Source organism: Paralichthys olivaceus, chromosome 1 (assembly GCF_024713975.1).
Source record: "Paralichthys olivaceus isolate ysfri-2021 chromosome 1, ASM2471397v2, whole genome shotgun sequence".
NCBI classification, from domain to species: domain Eukaryota; kingdom Metazoa; phylum Chordata; class Actinopteri; order Pleuronectiformes; family Paralichthyidae; genus Paralichthys; species Paralichthys olivaceus.
Genome location: NC_091093.1, coordinates 12,950,160 through 12,976,105, shown reverse-complemented (window position 1 = coordinate 12,976,105; position 25,946 = coordinate 12,950,160). Strand labels below are relative to the sequence as shown.

Here is a 25,946-nt window from a genome sequence, read left to right as displayed (position 1 = left end):
GTGTGCTCGCTACTGAATACAGGTCTGCAGAGAAAGAAGAAACCAATCTTACAAATTGAAATCAAAGTTTATTCAACTCATTTGACTGGAACTGTACAAACATCTGGCATGATGCTGGGAAAAAGAAATAAGTCATGAGTATGTTGAACAATAACAATCCACTTTGTGGGATTAAGTCATCTAGAACTTTAGATCTGGTTTAACTTCTTCAGTGTTCTCCATCTGTCCTTGAGGTTGACGTTTGTTCGACCATTGAAGGGGTAATTTGTCTTTATCCTTGTCCAGTTCCCCTCTCCAAATTTTGCGACCCCTTCTTTCAACATCTCTGTCTCCCTTTCAGTCCATTTCTGCAATACAACAGGAACATGTGGTCACATTTTTGCTGCCGTGACACAAAAGTCAAAAAAACAAGCATGAATGCTTTTGTTTAAGTTCACATTATGATTGTCAAAGTGAACCGTGCTTTACAAAGCAGCTGGGCTGAAACAACTTCTTGAACACGAGAATCAACCATGTTATCCTTTTTATAGCTTTCATGATTGTTTATTTTCACTGTCTGAAGGGACATAATGAAATTAATTTGACCTTTGAGAATAACAAATGCAAGCTTTAGTATGCTTACCTTCTTCCTGTGGCCCGAATTTGAAATGGTGCTCTCGTGCAACCCTTCAGAGGAAAAACATAATATATGACTACATGAACATGACTGTCACAACTACATTTACACACAAATCATCTGAGGTGGGTATGGTGATGAAATATTCCCACTGTTATTTCTGGAGGGGAAATTAGTTTCTTCATCGCTCCACGTTTCCTTAGTCTCCTTTGCATTACTGTACAGTTGTTTCCTATGAACAGGACAGAGGTTGTGTTTCAGTGTTTGGCACCCTGATTCATAATGGTCATTCAAAAAACAAAATTGGCTAATTTACTATTATTTAACTGGAGGAAATATTGGTCAAATCTGTGTATGTTTGGTTAGTAAGTAATATTTAATGATTTAAAGTTTATGTGATTTCTAAACATCCTGATGAATACTATGACGGACACAAACGTATATCTTGACCTTGGGAATTTGGAAAAGTGTATTCATCAAAATGGCTTCAAAAATCAAATGAATTATCTTTAACATTCCTTTAAAATATTTTTGTTTTGTTAAATCAACTGGGAGCGGGAGTGAACTGGTGTAAGCATAACTACCATTTTGAATGGGAAGGGTCTTTATCTTTAGCGGAGTCCTTGTGCGGAGTGGAGCTGGTCTGAGGGAGGGGGGGACGAGGGAACACCACACTGGGCGAGCTGTCCGAAGACTCTATGTTGTATTCCACGGCATCTTGTCGATTGCTGTGTAAAAAAAGTTTGTCAGAGGTTTTTAACCCTCCAATCACGGAGGCAATCGAGCTACTTTCAAACATGCACAGAAGTCCACACATTTTATCATGAAATGTTCCTGATGGGTTGATGTTAGCAAATGTCCAAGTCAGCTGCTCTGGACATTTCCCAGTCCCTTAGTAGAATGTCAGAGTGAGCTAATGTCAGAATACAGTAGGAAAATGTCCAGAAAATTCCTAGTGAGCAGGAGTGTTGATGACATTTATAACATGGAACTGGAAACTGGAAGAATACAAATATCTCAGGATAAAACGAGATTCAACAGCTTTTGGCGATACAGACGGACGAAGGTTTCAAAGTGCTGCAAACAAAAACGCTGCTTTGCACAGTCATTTCCTGCCTCCCTCAATTTCTGTTCAGGCGCCACCTCTCTCCTGAATGTTCTTGAAATGTTCCTGTTTTTGGGAAAGTGTCTAAACTGGACAATCTCCTGCTGTGTTCCTGTGAAAGGCAAGGTCTGGGAAATGTCACGCCCCAATTTTCTGGATTCCTTTTATGAAAACAGCTAAATGTATCTGGACTTACCCGGTGAGAGAAACTCTGGACTGTTCAGTTTGCTCTGGGGTTCTGAAGTAGGCAGAAGTCTCATGTTGGTCTTCATCACCGTGTGGGTCTTTATCCCCATCTAATGATTCGACTCCACCTTGTGACTTGGGGGAGTTGCTGCATTACGAGAGTGGAGTCAAACATTACACAAAGGGAAATAGATCTGTTTCGACTGAAACTATTATTTTCTCTTTAAGTAAATCAAATGTAGTCACCGTTGTTTCAAACTTACACAAAGTGTACTTTAGATAGCAACATAAAGTGGAATAAAACATGAACCACAACTAACTTAACCACAGCAACAACATTGATCATTTAAACTACTAAGCTTGATTGAGTTTAAATGATGACGTGTTGCTATCAGAGACTAAACTGAAATTGTTGCATCACAATTATATTGACAACAATTATCAAGGTTATTCATATTATCAAGTATTATTAAAAAGTTAATAAATATTATATCCATTATCAATAGCAATAATATATAACAACACTATATTAAATATGCAACATTAACATTGAAGGAGGAAGGTTGACTTAAGTTGTTTTGTTTTACAATGAAAACTTCCCAATATGCAGGTTTGAATATAACCTTAAATTTTTTTTAATGTGCATAAAAAACAACACAATTATGGACAGAATATGTACATATAACTATACGACCAAATCGGATGATATAAAACACAAAACTTAAATGAAGGAGAGAAGCTAACCATTTCATTCCTTCATTGGTGACAAATGAGCTTTACAAATAGCTGAAAGTCTTGATACAACCAGAGTATTTTGGTACAATTAGTCAGTATTGCAGGTTAAGGTCCATCAGGTCTAAAACATTCAGATTTACCTCCTGAGTGAACTGTTGGACTGGTTATGGGTTTCCACCACAAAACTTTCTTTGTTGGCCTCAGAGGCAGGGAGGTCCTCCTCGCTGTCTGTTGACAACACTGCAAAACTCGTCGAGGCTCTGAGGTGACAGAACAGTGTGTTAGTGACTGACACTCACTGAGGAATACACAAGCACATGCAAATTACTTATGATGAAGTGATGTGGTGTACAAGGACCAGATGAAAAAAACTCAATCTACAACATGAGAGTCTGCATACAAATCATTTTCCATTTATTTTAGGCAATTTCCTTAAGAAAATATTCAGAAATATTGAAGTCAATGATACTGCTCTCAGTATAATGGGATACTACTACAAAATATGAATTAATTCTTCTATTGTAAAACTTGTTAATTTCAGAGCTTGTAGACTTTGAATGTGTTTTAATGAATGTACCATTTTAATGAGTGCATGTATCGTAACATGCTACTCTGATACATCATAAACTTATCTCATGTTCAGACAGGACACACAGTTTGAGCTGCATACATTTATTATTTACCTGCTGCGATGACGTATGCGCTTCTTCCTGGAGGGTCTGGTGACCTCGTTGTCTGTCAGTGGGCTCTGCGAGGCGTTCTTATTGGCTATAGTCGAGGACTGTGGTGACTCCACTTCAAGGACTTCAGCATCTAGCTCCTGCGAAGTCACCGTGCACTGTGAGCTCGATTGGCTGTCCGGCTCGACAACCAGTCGTGCCACAGTGTAAAGCCGCCTGTTCCTCAGTGGTGGTGAGGTTGACTTTGTGAGTGAACCTGCCTGTGTCTGAGGAACAGCATCCGTTTGTGGTGGGTGGTCTGCTACTGAAGCCTCCATCGGGCTGCCCGAGCCTCTCTGAAACACTCCGTCCTGCTCCGAGTCCAGACTGGTACCCTCCTTGAAACTGGGTGACAGGCGCAGAAGAAGGTTGTCTGTTCTTTCCTGCTCCTCCCTCTCAACCTCTTCCTCCAGCTGAGCGAATGTCCTCTTATCTGATCGTGGAGCCAGCATCTTGTAAGCTGCCTCCAGTCTGGTCCTCTGGATAATATTATGGTGACTGGGAGATAAGAAAGAGACAAGAAAAGGAGCTTGAAGTGGATGCTTGAGCCAAAAAATAATAGTCTGGCATTTCCAGACAATCTAATGATTTTGACTTTGTGATATCAAATTGATGCTGTGGCCCTCCCTCGTAGTGCGTATTGAAAATTATACCGTCAGCAAGAAGATGCACAGCAGAGAGAGTTGGTGGAGACAGAAATCTTTGTGCCACACGTGGCCTTAATAACTTGTTAAGTGATTCTTAACAAAGATTTATTTTCTTTATTCTTGTAAAATTATTACTTTATTCTTGTGATATTAATAGAAGAAATTTCAGAATAGTTTTTCTTCATAAGGCCCTAATACTTGTGTACAGTGAGGACAGGGGTAGAGACAGCATGTTAAATTTTGTATTTTCATAATAATAATGAGCTTCTATGAAAAGAACTGAAGTTAGCAGGGAGGGAAGGAGAGCATCTACCATGACACAAACAGGACGCCGTTTATTTGTGCTGTAGATGACGGGCCAGGTTCCTCTTGCTCATCAGGTCTAGCTGCATTGTCTTCCTGCTCTGCAAGTCTCGTATCAATCAGCTGTTTCGCTGCCTGGTAAACACAAACAAATTCAAAACACAACAAATTATCAAAAAATGTACTTGCCCGACAAACCATCTGTGTCATATCTGTGTATTGGCTGAAAAAAATGTTAATGGGATAGTTAACAGAAAATTAAATCATTATCGTTACCATCGCTACTTCCTGTGGTGGACTTTTAGGCTTAAAACTTGGTGCGACCTTGTTTCGAGTTGAATATGCTTGCGGACACTTGGATGACACCACATGAGCAGTATGGAGGCATTTTCTGTTTTTTTCTCATTTATTATGTCTGAAGAATCGGTCCCCAGTTCAGTTGTATTGGATTTGGCTGCAATGTTGTTTTTCCCTGAAACTCCAAAAGTGTCACCCACCCTTTCATCAGCGTAGTGGTGAGTGGATAATGAGTGAATTTTCATTTTTCAGTGAACTATCCCTTTAAGGTTAACTCAGGCAAAAGGTTTCTTAACGAGCCCAAATCAAAAATATTTTCACAATGCATGCAAATAAACTTAAGTGTTGTTGACAAATCATCTTCTAGTGATGACAAATTTCAGTTCAAATACACCATCAAAAATGTTTTGTCTTCATCTTGTGCTGAATACACAGCAACACACCTTGTGCAGAAAAGGAACGGTGAACGGGCAGAGCCTCTGGCAGAAGGCTAACATCTCTTTCTTGAACTGCCGGAAGTCGATTCGCTGGATGACTTCATGTGTTTTACTCCTCTGATTGATGAGACCCATGAATATAGCTTTCTAGGACACAAGTTCAGTTATGTGAAACACAGCACACACTATACCCATTCAAACCAATTACAACAGCTTTTTGAACATTGTAGACGAGACAACATATATTTCACATGGCTTGTAGCAGCTGTATGTTGTGTCACTACAAACAGAATTAATCTCCTCCACCTACTGATTATCTGCTGATTTAACATCACACCTGCTGCCTCACTGACTGCGTTTACATGCACACTGGCATCCCTGTTATGAGGCTCATTCTGGTTTTGATTATATTTGGGATATACAGTGAGAAATCTGGTGTTTCACATCCCCCTATACATGATAAGCAAAATAAAGTTACCTGGTTACTTATTACTGTCAGCTGTTTGCACAGGCACCTGGGATGCCTACGCAAACAACTAAGTTACCGTGGTTACAACAACACAGCCTACTGGCAATTTTGACTCCTGAATAGTGGCTATTGAAAATGAAGCCGCTTTAATTTATGTATACATGTACCACTATCCCGGTTACTCACAGAGTGCTCCAAGAAGTAAAATCTGGTTTCACAAAACCAGGATAAGGGTTCTTGGGGATATGACGTTACGAACTGCTTTAACACAAAAACTGGATACTTCCAAAAACTGATAATAATCAGGATACAACCTGCATGTAAACATAGCATGATTAATGTACATATGACACTTAAATCCTAATTCAACTCACTGAAATGCTTGAGCTACTGAGTGAACATGATGTTAGTGGACTCACCTTGCCAACCATTGGATTGGGAAAGTGCTTGGTCAGCATCTCTTTTGCTTTGTCAAATTTATCGGCCTTGATGAGAATCACCATGATCTGAAGACAAAACCAATTAGATACATTTTGCAGCACTGGCATCAGAATTCATACTGTTTTGCTTTTGATTTGAGAAGGAAGGCTTTTAGTGGAAATTAATGTAAAAGTTGAACCAGTGGAGAACATAAGTAAGCAATATGTTTTTTGTTTTTTTTTACCATCTCTTTAACTGAATTGCACACATTCTCAAACTCCTGCTGTGGGATGCTGCAGTCCTGGCTCATGCCTTGAAGCAACATTAAGGCTGATTCCAGAGGAGTTATAGACTCAGATGACACATCTGCAGGTAAAAACAAAGCAATGTTCACTGAGGTGTCAAGTGACAATGAACTAGTCGAACTGAATGGATGCTGAACTGCTTGAATTCCATTTTACACTTGCAAATTCAATGTGTCTAATACTGCAGGGCTGATCTCTCCTTTTTAATGTTACACTTGATTAATCGGTGTAGTTTTTGTGTGCAATATAACTTAAAATCAGTGAAGCAATACTCTCACTGATAATATCTGCAAATTCACAAAACGTTGTTTGTGTGCACAAAGGATCTGTGTGTTGGCACGAGAGAGAGCAAGCGGACGGAGAAGGTGCTGGATGAATGCAAGCAGCTAATGAAGAAAGATTTGGTATAAAGTGATTCAAACAAATCAACATACTGACACTGAGAAGCACAAATATGTTTAAACTGAAGGAGTTCAGAGGACGTCAGCAGAGTGTTGGTTCCTTTGTATGTGGCCCGTAAATGCAGTCACGCAGCAAATGTAGCCACATGTGTCACAGACTATACCTCCCCATATGGGCTGAGTGATCACATCTCAGGAAGCATTGAGGACACAATAGGCTGCAATCAATCGGGACAGATGTTAATGCCAGGTCTGCATAGGGTCTATGTTGCCTGTAGGTGTAGAAGGAAGAGCTGGAAGGCGTGGCTGGGGGGAGGGACTGCTCGGGTACCCTACGTGGCCGGCTACCTCCGTGACCCGAGCCCGGAAGACAATGGATGGATGGATAGATTCTGGCATGGGCCAAGTTCTAATATTCTATACTATGTCCAAATAGATAATGATAAACATAGATGCTGATAGATTAAATTCCAAACAATATGAATTGTTGGCAAAGTTGCTGAGCTCAGGTGCCAGGGGGATTGCATCCAGTCTCACCGAGTCTTTCACCCTCATTTATCCGGGAGAGAAACTGCAACACACGGATCTTTGTTGGCAATGAATCAGTGGATTCCAGAGACCGAACCAAGACACCTGTGACAAGACAATGAATGCACAGGTCACCTCTACTGAATACACACATGCGCAGTAAATAATACACACACTTCGATATGGAAGATCAGCAGGATGTACAGGAACAGTCTGTGAAACCAGCCAGTGGACTACAGCATTCATTTCTGCGCAATCAATGTACAATCCGTTTCACTGAATATATTCTCACATTATTCTGTCATAGATCTATAAACTATTTCTACACGTTTTAATATTCCCCTTGCATTTGTTGTTACTTTACTGTATCTCGTTTTATACTGTGACACAAAACCTCACTGTCAGTCTGAAAAGCTGAGCGCTGGACATGACGTAACTGTGAATATAATTTCTAGTAAAATGAATGTGTCGCTTTATGTTTATGGGAAACCAAACAGACTCAAAGGCAGCTTGAGCCATGTCGCAAAAGTTGATGAAAAACATCACAACAACAACAGCAGCAACGTTAAACTCCCATCAACAAACCACGAGCTAGCTGTGTATCTAAGCTAGTTGTTAGACACTGCTCGGGGCTGTTGGCGACACCGTGAATATAAAGTATATTTGATAACACACAGCAAACAAACGGGAAACAAAACACAAGGGGAAAGTGAAGCTGTGGTCACACCTGGACCAAACAAAGTGCAGCTCTGCGGGGAGCGGGAGCTCAACATGGCAGCCAGGAGCTCACTTACTGTCGAGGACATGTTTGATGCTGCAGAAGTCTCTGAGCTGCTCCTGGTCAAACGCCTGCAGAGCCAGGGACAGGTAGTAGTCGACTATCCAGCGGTTGACGATGCTCTCCACCTCGGTCCTCACACCGTCCGTGCTTCTCTTTGCCGCCATATTCACATCGTGTCAGCGGAAGTGCAGCCGCGTTCACTGCGCAGCGGATGACGTAAAGGAAGGGGGGAAGCTTCTGTTCCCTTGGTTTAGTTTTTCAGGGTCACGACAGTAGGTATTTACAGGCGGAGAAAATACAAGAATGATGATTTTATATCGTGGAATCAAGAATTATTATTAGTATTTGTTTTGCTCAACATTTAGGACACAGTTATCTCGAGGCTTTTAGAAAGCGTGCGGCCTGAGAGTCTTCACTCAGGGATTATGAACCCTTTTCTGAGTTGATTGGCAGATCTCACCAGAAGGAAACACCACACCGCCACCTACTGGACAAAATGTTGTTTCTTCTCAAAGGTTTTGATTGGGGTTTTATTATTTATGATGACGTTTAATTTGATTTATATCGTTATATGTGTTTTACAAGTATCAAGTACGTTTTGTTCAATCATCATTGCAATTTCGGTGCTAAACACATTGTTGTAATATCTTCATCAACGCTGTTTTTATTTTAATGTTCAGGGTTTGATTTATTGCCTGTGCTTTGTGATATTCCTCATCCCATAAGTGGAATTCAAAAACTCTCTCTCTCTACATAGAACATTATTACCTCCACAAAGGTTATGTTTTCACCACTGTCTGTTTGTTTGTGAGCAATGAGTGTGTGAAAAGTGGTGCAGCTTGACTAGATTGACTAAAAGAGGAATGTTGATGGAGGTATAGACTCAGTGCCACTCGTGTTTTATATTAAGTTGCTCATTCTCATAGAGGCAATCATTTTCTCCAGATTTATACTACATCTTCTGATAGATAAAATGGTATCAAATTATCTACCTCACTTGTGTTTTATTTTATAGATCTGCAGCAGGTTGTGTCAGAGTTAAACCCACAACACTTTCTATTATATCCAGAAACAAAACTCAGGAATAGAACATAAGTTATAGTAAATTATGGACAATCAATCACAATCTATGACTTTAATCAAGTTTATTATGCAAAAGAATGACATTAAAGATAGAAGACATTGTAAGATTGTGAGACATTAATTAAAAAAGCTTGAATAAAACATTCCATTTATATACTGTTAATAGTAACTTTTATAGTTTGTTTATAAAGCTGAAGGACTTTTGTTCTGGATGAAATAAAACCTTTTGCACCTTCTCATGGCAATGTTGGTAATGATGGTAAATCTGTGGTTAAACCTCCAGCCTGTTAAAAATCACTACTATATATCACAAAATGCTCTTTATCTGAGAATTTTGGCACAAAAATCCCAAACTAGTGACAAAAACCTTTCGACAGAGTAGTGTTGAATTGGTTTACAAAGTTTCACATGTCCTACAGCTCTCTCCATGTTAATTGTTGTTTTACTTAGGCAAACAGCAAAGTGGAGAATCACTCAAAATACACGTACCACTATAACCCTTTAAAATCATCATTAATTTATTCTATTGCTGAATTTCAAACCACATACCCTGTTACAGAATCCCACCTCAAGACATGATGATTTAACATGTGAGTTTGGTCATGAAGCACAACTATCCCATAGTGAAGTAGTTGCTAATATCAATCAAGCCAAGTCAAATATTTTAAACCATTCGTCACATAATATGAATCTGTTAGCTCTGAAACCTCCAACAAATATAAGTTAAAGTTAGGCTGTGTGTTACTCCTGCCACTGCTACATTAGTCAGGGCTCAGATATTTTCTTGTAGTGTAAAGGCATTTTGTGTTTATCAGTTAACGGCCTCTGAGTGGCTCTGGATGTAGTTTTACCATTAATACTATTCATTTCACAGCGGTCGATTTATCAGCGGGATATGGGTGCATCTGCAAAACTTAACAGTATGATTTATTTTTGTCGTTTTCTGAGAAGCCTTAAAATACAATACAATCTGTCTAATGCCTATGATTTGTACGTGTGTTAAAAAGTACACTGAGTATCTTAGGACAAGGGACTTGCTGAATACTGACACAGTATGACACTGCTTGAGCAGGAAAGTGATTCTCCAACATGTATATCCAGACAACAGAGGGGATGCAGTCTAGCAGAATAAACAGGAAATAAGAGGCCAGCATTAATAAAATCCCCTGATATCAGTTAGCTTTCAGCGACGTGTCCCTTAGTCCCAAAATATTGAACTGTTACATTCAAATGACAGCATATGTTTAAAAGCTATCAGATATCATCATTTAGTGTAAACAGAGGAGTTTCTTCTCCTGGCGACCACAGATGAGAACAAACAGCAATATATTGTCCAACACGCCATAAAAAAAAGAGACTTTTGAGAATCTTGATTTGACAACACTTCGAAAATACCGGCCTGTAAGTCAGGACTTGCCTTTAAATCTTGAAACTCCTGACTTAAAAAGCCACATTCATCCAGTGCAAACAGGCCCATGACTTATGCAGAGTAAAAAAACAGGGGATTTAGTTGTCACAAAGTGAGAAAACACTTTCATAAATATGGCAATAACAAAAATCTTTCAAGCTAATAAAGTCCCTTGACAGAATGATTTTGAAGGCATGGATTAAGTGTCCTAGCGACACTGGGAGGGTATCTGCTTCTGTCGTGCCACATGATGCCACAGGCCCAATATTTCTGGAGTCAAGTAGGAAAGGCCTCACAAGCATGTGCTGAGCTCACAGAGACTTTGTTCAGTATTAGAGAGTTTGTATAATGAGCCCTGTACCTCAGCCTCTTTCAGCAAAGCAGCTCCTTTATAATTCTACAGGCTACACAATGGAGCTTGGCTCTGTGGATAAGAATGAGCTCACCACGAGCCAGAGGAGGCCGTACAACTATTTTAAATTCTCTTTTTTTCCAAAATGTTGAACCCTTCGTTGGCCAAGGAGCAGGCTAAGCAACCACGTCCGAGACTTGGCTCTGAATTGAGGTGGGGGTTGTCGGGTTGTTTTCCACGGTTTAAATGCTATGAAGTCTTACTGATCTCTCATGCGGATTCCTACTACACACAGACAGAGCTTCCAGTTTTCCACACAGAACAAAACTGTGTAGAAATAAAACCATTATAACTTCATAACATTGAGTCTTTTCAGCAGCCAACGTAGTTTAACCTGAATCACTTGGTTGTATATAAAAAACATAGCGAGGAGTATCATTGGTCTGTGGGTCACCCACCACTTGTAGACAGTGAGACGTGAAGCAGCATGTAAGAGCAGTGGAATGGAAAACTGACCACACGTATATGACTAATACAAAACTGTGATATTTCCCCCCCGCCACATGAATATTTAGAATAACTGTCATCATCCCTAGTGAGTCATTAAGGTCAACTGCCGAGGAGTGGTCACTGTGATGAAGCTTACAGAAGCTTCAGCAGGTCAAAAAAAAAAGAAGGAGAATTAATTTATACTGACTTGATTTACATCTAAAAATATTTCAAGCAGAGGCAGGAAAACTGATGGAGGAGATGAACAGATAGGAAAAGCCACCCAGTCCTCTTGACTAAGAATGAGGCTTGTGTTCACAGTTACCTGTTCATTGATTTGAAGAGAGTAAAAAGTCTCTTTTCCTGGCAGAGATACTGACTGATTGAGCTGTCATACATGCAAATCAAGGCAGAACAGTATAATTCAGGATGTCCATGGTGCTCCTTGTCCAGGCTGCTTTCTCAAGAGTCATGTGAGTGGTGCATGTCCTTCACTGCCATCCTCTTGTCTGGGTCAGACGCAACACTTTCAAGTATTTTCCCCTCTTGATTCACTTGTCTGGGTCCAGTGATGATGGAGGATATATTGCTGATCCCTCCCTAAAAAATCCAAACACTAATCTTGAATCTCGTGTGCGTAGCAGCGAAGACAAACTGCTGAAGTTGTGTATTGAAGGTACATAAGTTGAGTTGAAACAGCAGCTCGGATGGTCTCACAAGGAATAAAAGACTCACTTGTGTTACATACTGCATGCTTATCCAAAAAAAGACAAACAAACCAGAGAGCTGCTTATGTTAAAAACAATATTCCAGTTGTTTAGCAGACTTGTGCAGACCAAAGGTTTTGGGTCTACGTCAGCATGTTAGAGTGAGAATCCCAGCTCTCAGTGGTGGTCGATTGATTCACTGGGGTCCGACTGGTGCAGCCAGTCTGCCTGACACCCACAGATGAGAGGCAGGTTCAGGGAGCAGTGGTCCATCTAAGCCCCAGACCAGGAGAGGGCGTACAAGAAATCTAGCTGTAGGGAGGATCAAGTGTTGATGAGCTGGATTAGACCGAAAACTCAGACCCGCTGCGGCGACTGTGGGTCAACAGCAACACGCGCCGCAGACGCAGGCCTGTGAAGGGATTGCACCATAGCAAAGATGGTGGACCCCCAAACACAGATTTCATTCCGTCCCATCTCACGTGACGCTCCCATGTGGGCTTCTCATTTTTAAGACGTTCAATCTCCTGCAAGACATTTAAACAGGTCTGTGAACAAAATATTCTTCATCAAGTTAGGAATTTGCTTTAGCTCATTTACCTAGTAAGATACACAATTACATTAACATGGGAAAGGGCATTGAGACAAGCCAGAGAAGAGCTTAGGCACGCACAAACACAGGAACACACACACTTGAAGAACCAAAGGCATTTATCAGGACTAAGAACACAGCCAAACATAAAGGTGCCAGCGAACAAAGAGAGAAAGCTATGGGGGGGGGTACAGTAGATACTGACCGTCTCGTCATTGCAGATGGAGTGGATCTGTGTACCAAACATTACGGCTGTGAAAGTGAGAAAGAGGATGGCTTCGAGACAGAGGAAGATGAGGAGCAGCACAGACACCCCTGGAGAGAAATCACTGCACTCTGATCAGAGAAAGAGAAGACAGGTTTTTTAAACAACTAAAATATCAACAAAAAAAACATAGACTAAATAAACAATTCATCTTGAAGATGAAATATCCCAAAGGCCAAATAACCTCAAAGCCAAAATAGACAAAAGGGTGAAATCCTGCCAAATGGGTCACAAACTGACATGTTGCCTCCTTAGGTCCAATACAAGTTACTGGTATGTTCCCTCATTGCTGTCTAGCTGATGTCACAGCCTGACCTAAGCATGGGACTGGATGTGCACACAGTAACTTTATTTCATCCTATCCAAAACCATGATCCATGAAAATATTTATTTGCTGAGTCAGAGTATCATCCTGTAGAGGGCAGTATAAGTTAGATTTCTAAGAATGATATATTGCCTTCATTTTCTGGTTCATTCCTACAGGGAGATTCACAAGGGAGCGAGAAAAGATGAATGACAACTCCAGTGACCTGTGCAGCAGCTGCTCTTACAACCAGATAAGAATTTCTTTCTTTTTCCTCCAAACTCGGCTATGACTGTCTTTTCATCTCTGTGAACTGTTACGATCACTTGTTCAATTGTGTTTCTGACTCATACGCGACACTTCAATCATTTTCAGTGTTTCTGGTTTTGACTCAAACTCATGTTGTAGTTGAAGCTTTGAGACAGAGAGGCCTCACCGTTCCACTGGACTTTAATGCAGTTGAAGAAGTGCATTCCACTGAGGCCCAGGGCGTGGGCAGAGATCAATGCTATGTACATCTGTGGAGGGAAAAACAGAAAAGGGGATGACAGTGAGTGAAGGCAAAAAGGAGGAGCCACTCCACTCACACACCACCAGGTGGGTTTGTGTACACTGTGGTAATGCAGCATTTTTACTTTCATGTTAGCCGTTAAACTTTAAAGCCTTCAGGCTTTCAGTCTAATTTAAAAAATATAACATTTCAGGTGATCTTCATATTTTTTACTGTTACCTTCTTTATTAATGGAAGTCTGAAAGGAGAGCATAATAAAAATGCCTTTGTGCTAGTGACCTTGCACTGCTCCGCCATATGTGATGACTTTATGTTTGTCATAAACAAGTTCCTGTCAGCATGTGATGCCGTAAAAGTGCTGATGTTTTCAGGACAGTGACAAATGGCTATTTCACTGCTGAGTTATGAACTGCAGCTGAGTATTTCAACATTAAATACAAGCAAGATCATTTTATTATTATGATATTTTCACATGTAAATACTAAAATATAAATAAAGAACATTCAGTGATTTAAAAGAAAATTTGTTTTTTTCTAATCCCTGTAACACCCTGTTGGTGGAATTAAACAGAGAACTCCAGAAGTACTTCTGTGTACTTACAGTGAAAAGAACAAAAAATCTCTGATTCTTTTCTCCCACACAGTTATTGACCCAGGGACAGTGGTGATCCATCTTCCGGATACATCTTTTACAAATGCTGCAGGCAGGAGAGACAAGATGTTAATGCATCACACACTGACGGCCAGTGCTAATGTCATCAATTACACTGCTTTGCCGTTTACACAAAAATATATGAATACAAACGTTTGAAAAACACATTTTGGATGCTACAAGCTTAGGGAGAGCATTTCACAACTAAACAGCTTCACAGACCTGCAGTGATGTGCCCTCTCAGGCTTGATGCTGCAACACTTCGGGCACTTGTAGATAACCTCACCAGGCTTCAACTGCAAGCTCTCCATGTACTCCTTGGTGGCGTTGCCCTTAGGAACTGCCCCCTAAGTCAGTGAAAGACAAAGGCTGTTAGTTTTGAGGAAATGTTAGGTGGCACAGACTAACAGAAGTGAAAGAGTGTCTTCTTTCAGGATTTAAAACACCAACTATTAGTTCTCATTTCTGTGGCTTAACACAATTCAGGATATATACTTGAACTTAAAGCTTAGTCAAAACCCTAGTTTTAGAGATTAGCCACAATGTTAATAACGGCAGGATAATCTCTCTAGCTCTCAGGCTAAGCTTTTTACTGTGTCACCCCAGTAGGTTAGAACACCAACTAATCGAATGCTTGGAAATACGACAAGGTGTTGAATCACACAAGAGAAAAAAGAAGCTGCTGTGGATGGCCCAAATTCTATTCATTTAACTGAACCTTGAGGAGAAAACTGAAAATTGCACTAATGGAATTGTTTGATTCAAATTTGAAAAACATTTGTGATGGGATCAATACTTGTGAGATCCGTTAGTGAAAGATCAAAGAGCATTTTACTGTTGTTCAGATGTGGTGAAAACAAACAAGTTAACAACTTCGTTCCTGGGCCTTTGATTTCTCGGGACACTTAGTTGAAAAACTTCAAACACAGATTATAAAATTAAATTGTTGTAGCAGTCGACACTCAGAGAGTTTAGAAGGCTGCTCTATACACAGTACCCTCAGCTGAGTGTACCCAGATTACATCAGTGAGTTTGTGCTTACTGCTTGATTAGCAAATCTATCTCCAGATTCCATAAATAGATTTTTAGTATGACTAGTCACAACACAACAAACTGACATTTTGTTTCAACAGTAAATACAGTATAATGCTAAATCATTGTTGTAGCTCTCCAGATTTATGGTATCCTTTGTTTTCGTCACTAACTTTATCCATGTTTATTCTACCATTTATTAACTTTCAAACCCTGGTTTATTCCCCGTACACTCCTTTCTGCAAATGTGTCCTCAACCTCATCCTCTCTTTAACATCCTTACCGGGTCAGTCAACATGGTGCGCATATGTGACGCCAATGCGAGGACAGCCAGTGAGTTGAAGGTGGCCCCGTTCAGGAGTGAGTACCAGAAGTTCTTGGCAGGAAGCAGCATGACAAAGTTCACCACAAATTCGGCGTATAGAACCAGGAACCAGGTTATTGCTGCACACACCATGCCGCAGCTGTCCTGAATGAACCACAGTGTGCGGTTCCCTGTGGTGTGGCCCGCGTGCGGACTCCCAACCATCACTCCGGCTGCCAGGCTACCCGTCTCCACATCTGCACCTGCTGACAGCAGTGGGTGGTGCTGCTCCATGTCTCGCAGTCTGTGGTTTGAAGACTGCATCCTGCTCTGCAGAGAGGGGACACAGTCAAAGGAAGATTGAATTTAGGGCTTCTGACTCACAATATAATTGACAACATGTATCCAGCATTTATTTCAATAGCTACAAATATATATATATATTTTTTTATGACAACCGTTACAATGTACGGAGGACACAGGAAACTGGTCCTCAATAATGTGTGCTAGGAAAAATACATAAATGACTATCAAAGATTTTTGACAAAGGGAATTGAGTAATGAGGAGTCTGAGGTAGAGAAAATTATAATTACATAATTATATATCATTAAAACAAGGTTAAACACACAACACAAAAAAACATTACTGTATGTATGGGAAAAAGTAAATAGTAGGGGAGGGCAGTTCATTGGACTGAACTCTTCAAGCTTAGTGCCCTTGGAGCTGAGCAGCTGTTATTACATGAGACGTGAGTCACTGGAGGTTTTCTCTTCTGTTTTCATGTCAAGGTCATTAGAGAACAATGTCCACGGTTTCAAGATGAATCAATGGCCGCCTGGGTCCCTTTAGGAAACTGATCCTGCAGCTGAAGTACATGTGCATGAGGAATACAGGCTAATAATAATCTGTAGACCCAGTTACCTGCTGCTGACAGGCTTCGCTGTGACTCACTGAGACAACAGAAAATCATAAAACAAGGAGCTATGAAAATATACTGAATAATCTGTGGCTCTAGGTGCTTTAAGGAGCTTACAACATAACTGCAACACAATGTTTTTAAATCTAATCTTTGCTGCCATATGGCACAAAATTAGGATACCACTTAAATACAATGAAAATATGATATGTCCTGCCTTTATTTGGTTTGTATTTTCTAAGCGCTTTAGAGACCTGAATCTGCCTCCCTCCTTAAATCTGTGTTACAACAGAGAAGGAGAGAGATGCCAAATAAGCTGACACATGCACTAACCTGAAGAATTTCACCTAGAGCTGTAACATGGACTTGTTTAAATCCGTTGGATAACATTTTGCTGATTCTTTTGACATAGCAATACAGCGGTATACCTATAGCAGTATACTAAGATTTTTGCATAATCTCACATAGGAAACACATAAGGAGGTTCTTATGCATGTGCTGCATCCTGATTTAGACTGTCAACATTCCACTGAAGAGTTTTTTCCAACACATATTAGACACGTTTACATGGACCAATATTCTGATATGAACCAGAGACAATCGTCTAAATAAGACTCTAATGTCACGTAAATGTCATTTCCTGATTATCTTCGCCAGAATAAGGTCAAACTCGGGATAAGGAATAATCAATTTAAGACATGTGGAGTTCTCCGACCTTAGACATGCTTTGTATACATGTATTCTTTTTTTTAAAACTCATTATTTATAGATCATTTTCATCTTTTAGTACAGGGAGGTAAAACAAAAGACAGTATACATGTATTCTTAATACTCAGACGAGTACAGCAGTTACCAACTGTTCGATGACAGACTGGGTTTAAGTGTAAACACGTAGTAGGATGTAATGTTGATGTGAGTTATAATCAGATTATGCTCCATAACACATAAACAGAAATATGAATAGAATATTCTATTAGCAACTAATGTAGACATCACACTTGAAATTATATTTTATTCAGAAAAAAGTCAATAGTCAGAATATTGCTATCCATGTAAAGGTAGTCATTGTGTAATCTTCACAAAGCCACAGAACTGATTTAACTGGAACAGCTGCTCATTTCATTCTTGCTTTGACACAAATTACTTCTTCCTTTTGCTCATCATTTAACTTGAATGAAACATTTCCAGTGAGCAGGGTGGTGCAGAGCCAAGCTGTCAGTTCTTTTGCTGACTAGCCAACCAGACTGCTTCCTAAACACCGCACTTCTTATGCTGGCATCCAAAAACTTTCCATTTCAGTGGGTGTTGTAAGAATTGCTTACAAAACTAAAATGCAAAAGGAGAAGAGGCCTGTGGAGCTGAAAGTCCAAAGCAGAGAACATATCTCAGTGTCCAGGCCACACATTGATTTCATGGTAACAGAGGCATTCTATTAACACAATGTACGAATAAATGAATAAAAAGGAAAATAGATTAATAGACAGGTGTGTGCTAAACATAGCACGCCTGTTATACAATCCCCATTTTGAGGAATTTGTTTTCAGCTGGGAATCACTAAAAATGTGATATAAAACTCAATACTTGTAGTTCATATTCTTTCTTCAGGTTTTCCTACATATTTTCATACTATTGGTGCGATGTTGATACAGGTTTTAAATGTCATTCCATGTGGTATTTAAAAGGTCTTAAAGGTCTTAACTTTATTTTGGTGACGCCTGTAGAAACCCTGTACGTACTTGTCATGGTGGGTTTCACACCAATGTTAACTGTGATTTTTACATCTATACTTCTGACTTAATAATTGCATCCTTAGACTATGTAGCAAGAACACTTCAGTACAAGAGTGTGTCTTCGTATTCAAACATATAATAATTGAAGGAGAAACACAGATTTCACACTTGAACAGAAGTTGCAAAAGCTTTAAAAATTATAAGCAGACTGACAAATTAATACAAATACAACTGTGTTTCTTGACTGCTAAATCTGAGTTTACATTGTGTGTGTATTTCTATTAGGATGAAATATTGGATGAAGAAATGTTGTTGAGATTTCTCGAGGTCATGCTGGGTTAGTGTCTCAGACAAACTTGACCCTGGTGCCAGAGAGACCCTGTCTCAATGAGGGCACGTCAAGTTCAGAGTGGAAACACATCCACTTACACCCGCCCCCTGGAGGGGCAAAGTGTCGTGGATAAAGATTGGAGTTGTTCTTTTTAGACTGAAACTCAAAATTGACAAAGCCATAATGTAATAATGTAGTATATGTGATGTGAACTTTGAAAGTTGAATATTCTTAAGTTCACATATTTGCGGGAAACCCTTTATTTCACTGAAGACTGAGACAATGAAAAACTCTACAAACTCACTGTGTGTGTATGTGTGTGTGTTTGAGGGTGTCAGCCACATCACAATACTTTTCAATATGGAATTTTGAATTGATTAATAGACATCATATGCATTAATATCCTCATGAAGAACAGCAGCAGGATTGTTTTGCACTGGGCACAATGAGGAAATGATGGATGCCTGATATCTCTCCAAAGTGCTTATTTGCTCAGGCCACATCAGCTGTCATAAATGCAGCACCAAACACCACTCGACGTTTTTTTGAGTGTGAGCATTAGGGCTGTGACAGATAACAATCTATTATATATATAATATGACAATAGATTATACATTTCATATTCTTCTTCTTTATCGATTTTTTTCACTGTAACACAAGTCACCCTCAGTCAGTAAATCACCCTCAGTCTTTATGGAAAAAAATGTCAGTCATTTGGCTGCAGATGATTTGCCTACTCGCACACAGCACAGATGCAGACAGGAACTTTGCATGACGACAACACAAACCAACATGGAGTTTTATGACCAGACAAAAGACAGAGGAGCGTGTTCCGAATAGAGGGGCGACCTGTGCCACATGGATGTGGTTTGGGTGTGAAAAGTCTGACAAAGAACCATACTTTGGTATCCCACACGACAGACGCAGGTACCACTGACCTCTCAGAATACTTTATTGTTCCCAAGGGGGGTTTTACCACTTGTGAAAAAATGACGTTAAACACAAGTCTTTGAACGAGATCCACAAAAGTAGTTGGGTGCTTAAAACAAATCAGACATTACAAAAGGCTTTTGCACACAACAGACGATCTCTTGAAGAGGCAGTAGGGCAGAAGAAGTTAATGGCTGATGATACAACTTACACCTGCATATTTGCATGGTCAAGAAAATATTTAATTAACGATAGATTTCATTTCAGTATATGAAACTTTTATCATATCGCACTGCCTAGTGAGCGTATGTGTAATAAATAAAAACAACAAAACAGCTGCAGTACAAATGAATGACATGACAGAGAAGAACATCATTGAATGATTTCTACATAAAAAGATCAGCTGGATCTGTGACCCAGACCAGAGTTAACTGCATCATCTAGCAAATAAATTGACCAGAAAGGACGAGATGCCTCAGGATTTGAAAGCGTCAGCTCAGATGTTGATAATGACTGATTGACATGACTCACACTTTGCCTCAGTTGAATTAATCACAGCAGTGTGTTGCAATAACAGAAAAAGAAAATAGAGAGCTTTCCAAGTCTTTGTCAGTGGGAATTATAAGAGACAAGGTGCTCAATCAGTAACAGATTGTGCGTGTAAATACGCATCTGTGGATGAGGGACAGGATTTGGGGGCTGGTTGCTTCCTGGATTATCTATCTAGTTTTACCAATAAGGTGTAGCAGGATTTGGTTGTCAGCAAGTTAACAGTCCGTGTGGAGAGCAAAAGAAGTGCAACTCATTTATCGAAATGGCTTTTAGAGTTCTCTGCATTCATATGCAGATAGCAGTTTGTGGTTTGAGTGGAGAAACGTTGGACTTGTGTGATTAAAGAAACCCGGTCTGTAAACAGTGCACAACGACAGGAAGCCAGAGTCTTGGCCTGGATATGGTTTCCACACCGGAAGGCACAACATATTACCCTAGGGGCTAATTCACTGACAGACAAGAGCTGATTGGCTTTGAAATTGCTTGTAGTCGTGCATGTGCTGGGATGATATGTAAAGAGATGTTCACAAAGCTGAATGCTAGTGAAACCACAGCTGCTGAGGAGAAATGCTAGCAAGCATTTTCGGAATTAATATCCACTAGAAAACCTAACCTCCGTCAAATCTATCATGAAGAAATGCGACTATTAAATAAAAAGTAATTATAGTAACGTGAAGAAAATTATGACCTGCAAAGTGTAATGCTGTGCCGACACTACGTGTGTCCAACAAAGCATGTCATTGTTTATATGACATGTTTAATCAATTAAAAATAATGTTGTTTGTGCCACATCACCAATGCTGAACTCAGCTGTTTTTCTGGTAAACATGAAGATAAATGTTGTTCTTACGAGGGCAGAAAAGCGCTGCGGGCTAATTTAAGACATATTGATTTCTCTGTGGTCAATGAAAGGCAGGTCCATTAAAGCCACAGCAGCTGCTTTTCCAGCTGTCTGCCCTTCCCCGTCAGAGGGCACAACACAAGAGCCACTGGTGCCCCTCCTCTCCCCCTCTCCTTATCTCTCTTCTTCTCTTCCCCCTGAAAAACACAGCTACTCACTCCCTTCAGTGTCATCCTGCTCTGATAACTGTGCTGACTGACTCCACTGCAGAGTCACTACATACTAAGCAGGGTTTTTTCCTGCATAGAGAATTGCTTAGTTTCTGTATTATAGTCCCAGTCCCATTTTTGTATTGTATTAGGTTAGTATTTCAGCGTTTCCTATTGGTTTTGTGTGTATGTGTGTGTCTGCTTGTGTTTAAATATGTGTCTCATAAACTCTTCAGTGAATCAAACAAACACAAAGTAAACTTCAGTGTTTACTTCGCTTGCTTTACTTGTTTTTTCAGTTTTGTGTCCATTTATGTTAGAAACATCATCAACACCCCCTCTTGCTCGTGGTGAATCATCCAGAGAATCTCCTGCTGTATTCTCACATGGGCTCACTCTGGTTTTTACAAGAGGGTGGCAGGAGAAACTCTGGGAAATGTCCACAGCAACTGACTTGGAAATATGCACTCTCACATACAACCCCTCCAGATAAATTCAGGAGATTATCTGGAGTTCATTGTGTGTCTGAAAGCAGCTCCAGATACAAACATTTATCAAATACCACAGGGTAAACTCACTCACTCAGCTCTAAACTCAATTTGTCCCACAACTGAAGTGGGCATTTGTTCAGCACCCCTCCCACTCTTCTATCCCAAAAGGCTTGTTTTTCATTTCTGGAGATTAATGGAAGCATGAGACTTAAAAAAAATGTTTTGTGATTTTTTTTCACACAAAAAAACCACAAGAAACTGTAAAAAAAATTGACTGGGTTGCAAATGACTAATCAGGTAAATGCTCCCTGTCAGTGAACTGAAGTCTGCTCACCACTCGGATCCTTCCTGGAAGCAGGAATGCTACTCTTCCAGCTTTTGCTCATAAGCATTTTCTCTGTTTACTGTGAAAGCAGAAGAGGTGCAAGTGAAGTGACAACCTACCTAATAGGTTTCCTCCTCACAATAGCATGCTGTGTGGTTTACCTCCTGGACCAGCATTGAAAACGAATCACACATGCAGACTGGCATGTAGGTTTTCACCTGAAAAAGACAGATACACAAAATGTGTCAAGTCTTGACAACTTCAGATTAACACAGAGACTCAATTGCCAGTTCACAAGCAACATCCAACTCAAACTAATGCAGTCTAGTCTATTTTCAGTTGGAATGTTTTCACTGATTGATGAAACAGTGAATAAGTGTAGGCAACATAACAGAAACACCTCTTGATATACTTATCATAGCTTATAGCATTGTAATGTACAGTAGAAACAACGACAAGGGCTGGATGATATGGCCAAAAACTATATAAAGAAGATTTTCACAACAAATGCCACATTTTAATCTCTTCTTGATGAGCGAACACTAAATAAACAGCAAAATATTTTAAAATTAAATTGGAGGTTAATCAATTCTGAGTTACACCTCCTCACTGTGCATGTACAATAGATAAGCACTCTTTCAATATTGGCCTTTGTTACATTTCTTTTATACAAAAATTATATTGTGATAAAGATTAATATTGTTTTATTACTCAGAAAAACATGAAGATTAAATGAACCAAACATTAAAACCTTAGGGTGTTCAACACTACATGAATCTTTAGGACAATTATTCTTAAACTGGAAAATCAATGTTCAAACTGAGCCACATATTGCCACATTTTGCGTAATGCCTGCTTCCTCGAGGTCCATGATTTTGCAAGTGTTCCCTTTTTACTCCCAGGAAACACACCCATCACGCCAGCTATTCATAGCAATGTGGTGACATTGCGGGTATCATTTGCTAACAGCCTGAAATCACATAATCTTTTAAATATTGACATAACTGAGGTGATAAATAACTCCAGAGTGTTTTTACTTAACACAATGATAACGTGTTAAAGAGTTTAAAACCACAACCTTCACCCTGGAGCAAAAATCTGCCAAAAAAGATTACGGTGACATTTAATGATGATTATCGATATGGAATAATATGAAAATGATTATTGATCTGTAAGTTTGGGCCATCTCACGCAGCCCTGGTTTGACCCCCTCCATGAAACCTCCACACCACAGAAGTAATGAACTCACATTTACTGACCATCCATCACCTCTGGGTTGGTCTTAAATCGAATAGTGATGGTCCTCCTCCTTTACGGAGCCAAACGAAGCGCACTGGTGTGAGCCACCACCTGCAGAACCATGCATGTGCGCCCGCCTGAGGTCAGCGCACTGACATGTTCCCGCTACAGTCACGATTCCATGAGGAGGCAGAAGATAACAGCGTGTGCAGGGTGACTGTCTAACCTTGAACCCAGACAACCACAATCTGTAGCACCTCAGCAGATTAGTGAGTGAGTGTGACTGAGATTAGAGACCTTCCACACACAGCGACACAGCAGCAGCCTCTCACCGCCACCTCTCATCCTCCATCATCCTCCATCTGCTCAAACCCTCAGGACAGTGAAGCTGTCACTGACCAACAAGACCCGGGTTCAACCCCTCTGCTGCGACGAGAACCAGAGAGGTCGTGACTGACACACACACACACACACACACACACACACACACACACACACACACACACACACACACACACACACACACGAAGGCTGGTAAATCTCGCTAACTAGCCACAAGCGGAAGCTAACACTAGCTAGCCTGCTAACACCTCCAGCTAGCGACGAGTGCTACAGCCGAGCCCCCCGGACAGCAGTGACACCACTTACCTGAATGTCCCTGGTTCACTCCGCTGAGGACGTGTTCATGACACAGAAACGTGTTTCACAGAAGCTCCGGGTACAAAGCGGCAGCAGCGGCACATCTCTGACAGCCACACCAGTAACGAGGGAGCTTCCGGGTCCGCTTCGGCTTTCTCCGGTGTCATTCGCTAATGTGCAGGAAAATGATATTGTTGTTGAACGGTGCCCCCCGGTGGATCATCACGGAACTACAACCACATAAACTGCGACAACCCCAGTTCTCCACTACAAGGCGCTGTTGTACACACACTCCCACTCCCTCTCTCTTTCTCTCTCTCTGCCACTCTCTCTCTTTCCCCCTCTCTCTCCCTCACCCCCCTCTCTGTCTCTCTCTCCCTCACCCCTTATCTCAGTTTCTCTCTCTCTCTCTCTGTCACTCTCTCTCTTTCCCCCTCTCTCTCCCTCACCCCTCTCTCTCTCTCCCTCACCCCTTATCTCAGTTTCTCTCTCTCTCTCTGTCACTCTCTCTCTTTCCCCCTCTCTCTCCCTCAACCCCATCTCTGTCTCTCTCTCCCTCACCCCCTCTCTCTGTTTCTCGTTCCCTCTCTCTCTCTCTCTCTCTCTCTCCATAATATCCAAAGGACAGCATGTATTTATCTAGTTGTTCATTTATCTTGTTGGTTTATTTGTTGTGATAATATTAGTCAGTCTCAAGACGTATTAAGATTAAGATAATATACAATAAGAAAGGGGACAGCTGATGAATGTGACTATGCATGTGTTAACAGAGATACACATGCTCAGGAGGTAAAGCGGGTTTGCCATTATAACCAGAGGGTCAGCAGTTAGATCCCAGTATCTCCCATTCTGCATGCCCAAGTGTCTTTATAAACTATAAATAGCTTCTGACAGCTGTGCCAGCAATATGTGATTGATGTGTGATAGAGAGCTTTGAGTGGTACACAAGAGTAAAACGTTATATTATTACAGACCATTTATGCTATGTAGGCTAACAGGCATAGTCTCCCCTTTTTTATTATTCATTCTTTATCAGCAACAGCCTTAAATAAATAGTTTGTGTCCATGAATTACAGAATAGTTTACTTAAAGTTGTGAACTAATCTTAAGTGCATTAATTAAGATTCCCACAAATCATGCAACACACAGCACACAACTACTTGCAACATGGGGGGGGAATTAAGTCTCTGCCTTTAACCCATCCTGTGTGAGCAGTGACCACATGGAGCAGTGGGCAGCTACTAAAGCGCCCGGGGAGCAGATGTAAGGTGTAAGGTGCCTTGCTCAGGATAGGGAGAGTCCATCCGTCCTCTGGACTCCAGCAGATCCAGGTACATTTTTCCTTTTGGCTATCCTCAGTCTTGAATCAGCGACCTTCAGTCTGATTTGTGGTCGACTTAGTCCACTAGGCCACCGCCTCTACGATAATGGAGAGAACAATTGTTTTTTAATTCTCAACATTTTTACAGATGTTGAAGTGTTTGTCAATTCTGAATATATAATTTTTCCACTATTCATTCTCATTTATTTCCATATGATATGAAAAACAGTGATCAAACTCTGTGAACTTGCATTGCTCAAACTTTCACAGTGAAAGTTGTGTCTTCATAAATTCCTGTCACAGGTTTATGTTTGTATAGACAGTTCTCAAATCAGCTATGTTTGCAATGTTCTGCTGCTTCAAATTTGAGAGGAGCAAGTGACTGAATGAATATTTTACAGTGCTGCGGTTTGCCTGCTCTGAACCCAGTCTGCCTCTCAAAAGCCCCAAACTCGGTGGATCCACTTGGCATCGCTACAATAACCTTGGCATTAAACTTCACCATAATACATGCTTGATGATATTGGTGTAATTTTTCTAATATATTAAAAATATATTAGATTATAAGTGACCCCTCTCACATAGCTAACTGCCCTTTTTCATTTTCTTTCTGAAATGTGCAAAGGCAGGATGTCATTTTTAAAATACACTTTATCCAGTGGGTCAGATGTATTTCCCTCCTCTGTGTTTTGGTGAACTCACCGAGACAAATTCACCTCTGTTGATATGGTAATGAAGTATTTACTCTTGAATGCAGTTGTGTCATCGGTGCTC

The 25,946-nt window shown here is 40.4% G+C and overlaps 2 protein-coding genes across 9 annotated transcripts; both read right to left on the bottom strand.

Annotated features, from left to right (window-relative positions):
* Positions 1–48: 48 nt before the first annotated feature.
* terfa (telomeric repeat binding factor a) lies at positions 49–8,165 on the bottom strand. Of its 5 annotated transcripts, XM_020080044.2 has the most exons (14): positions 7,963–8,160; positions 7,178–7,273; positions 6,179–6,300; positions 5,934–6,020; positions 5,052–5,192; positions 4,322–4,446; positions 3,583–3,859; positions 3,326–3,462; positions 2,783–2,902; positions 1,918–2,055; positions 1,201–1,344; positions 769–848; positions 623–666; positions 49–347 (listed from the first exon to the last, which is right to left on the bottom strand). In XM_020080044.2, exons 1-14 carry the CDS (start codon positions 8,111–8,113, stop codon positions 189–191), a joined length of 1,821 nt encoding a protein of 606 aa, XP_019935603.2. In that variant the 5' UTR covers positions 8,114–8,160; the 3' UTR covers positions 49–188. The 5 variants fall into 5 exon arrangements, with proteins under 5 accessions (XP_019935603.2, XP_019935601.2, XP_069378017.1 ...); XM_020080042.2 differs by having other exon boundaries at positions 3,326–3,859; XM_069521916.1 differs by lacking the exon at positions 7,178–7,273 and having other exon boundaries at positions 7,963–8,155.
* A 914-nt stretch (positions 8,166–9,079) lies between these two features.
* Positions 9,080–24,028, bottom strand: zdhhc7 (zinc finger DHHC-type palmitoyltransferase 7). Of its 4 annotated transcripts, none has more exons than XM_069521878.1 (8): positions 23,861–24,028; positions 22,093–22,191; positions 15,627–15,977; positions 14,534–14,658; positions 14,261–14,357; positions 13,586–13,667; positions 12,786–12,916; positions 9,080–12,515 (listed from the first exon to the last, which is right to left on the bottom strand). In XM_069521878.1, exons 3-8 carry the CDS (start codon positions 15,969–15,971, stop codon positions 12,333–12,335), a joined length of 963 nt encoding a protein of 320 aa, XP_069377979.1. In that variant the 5' UTR covers positions 15,972–15,977; positions 22,093–22,191; positions 23,861–24,028; the 3' UTR covers positions 9,080–12,332. The 4 variants fall into 4 exon arrangements, with proteins under 4 accessions (XP_069377979.1, XP_069377969.1, XP_019935810.1 ...); XM_069521868.1 differs by having other exon boundaries at positions 15,627–15,972; positions 23,861–24,001; XM_020080251.2 differs by lacking the exon at positions 23,861–24,028 and adding an exon at positions 23,223–23,728.
* Positions 24,029–25,946: the final 1,918 nt, after the last annotated feature.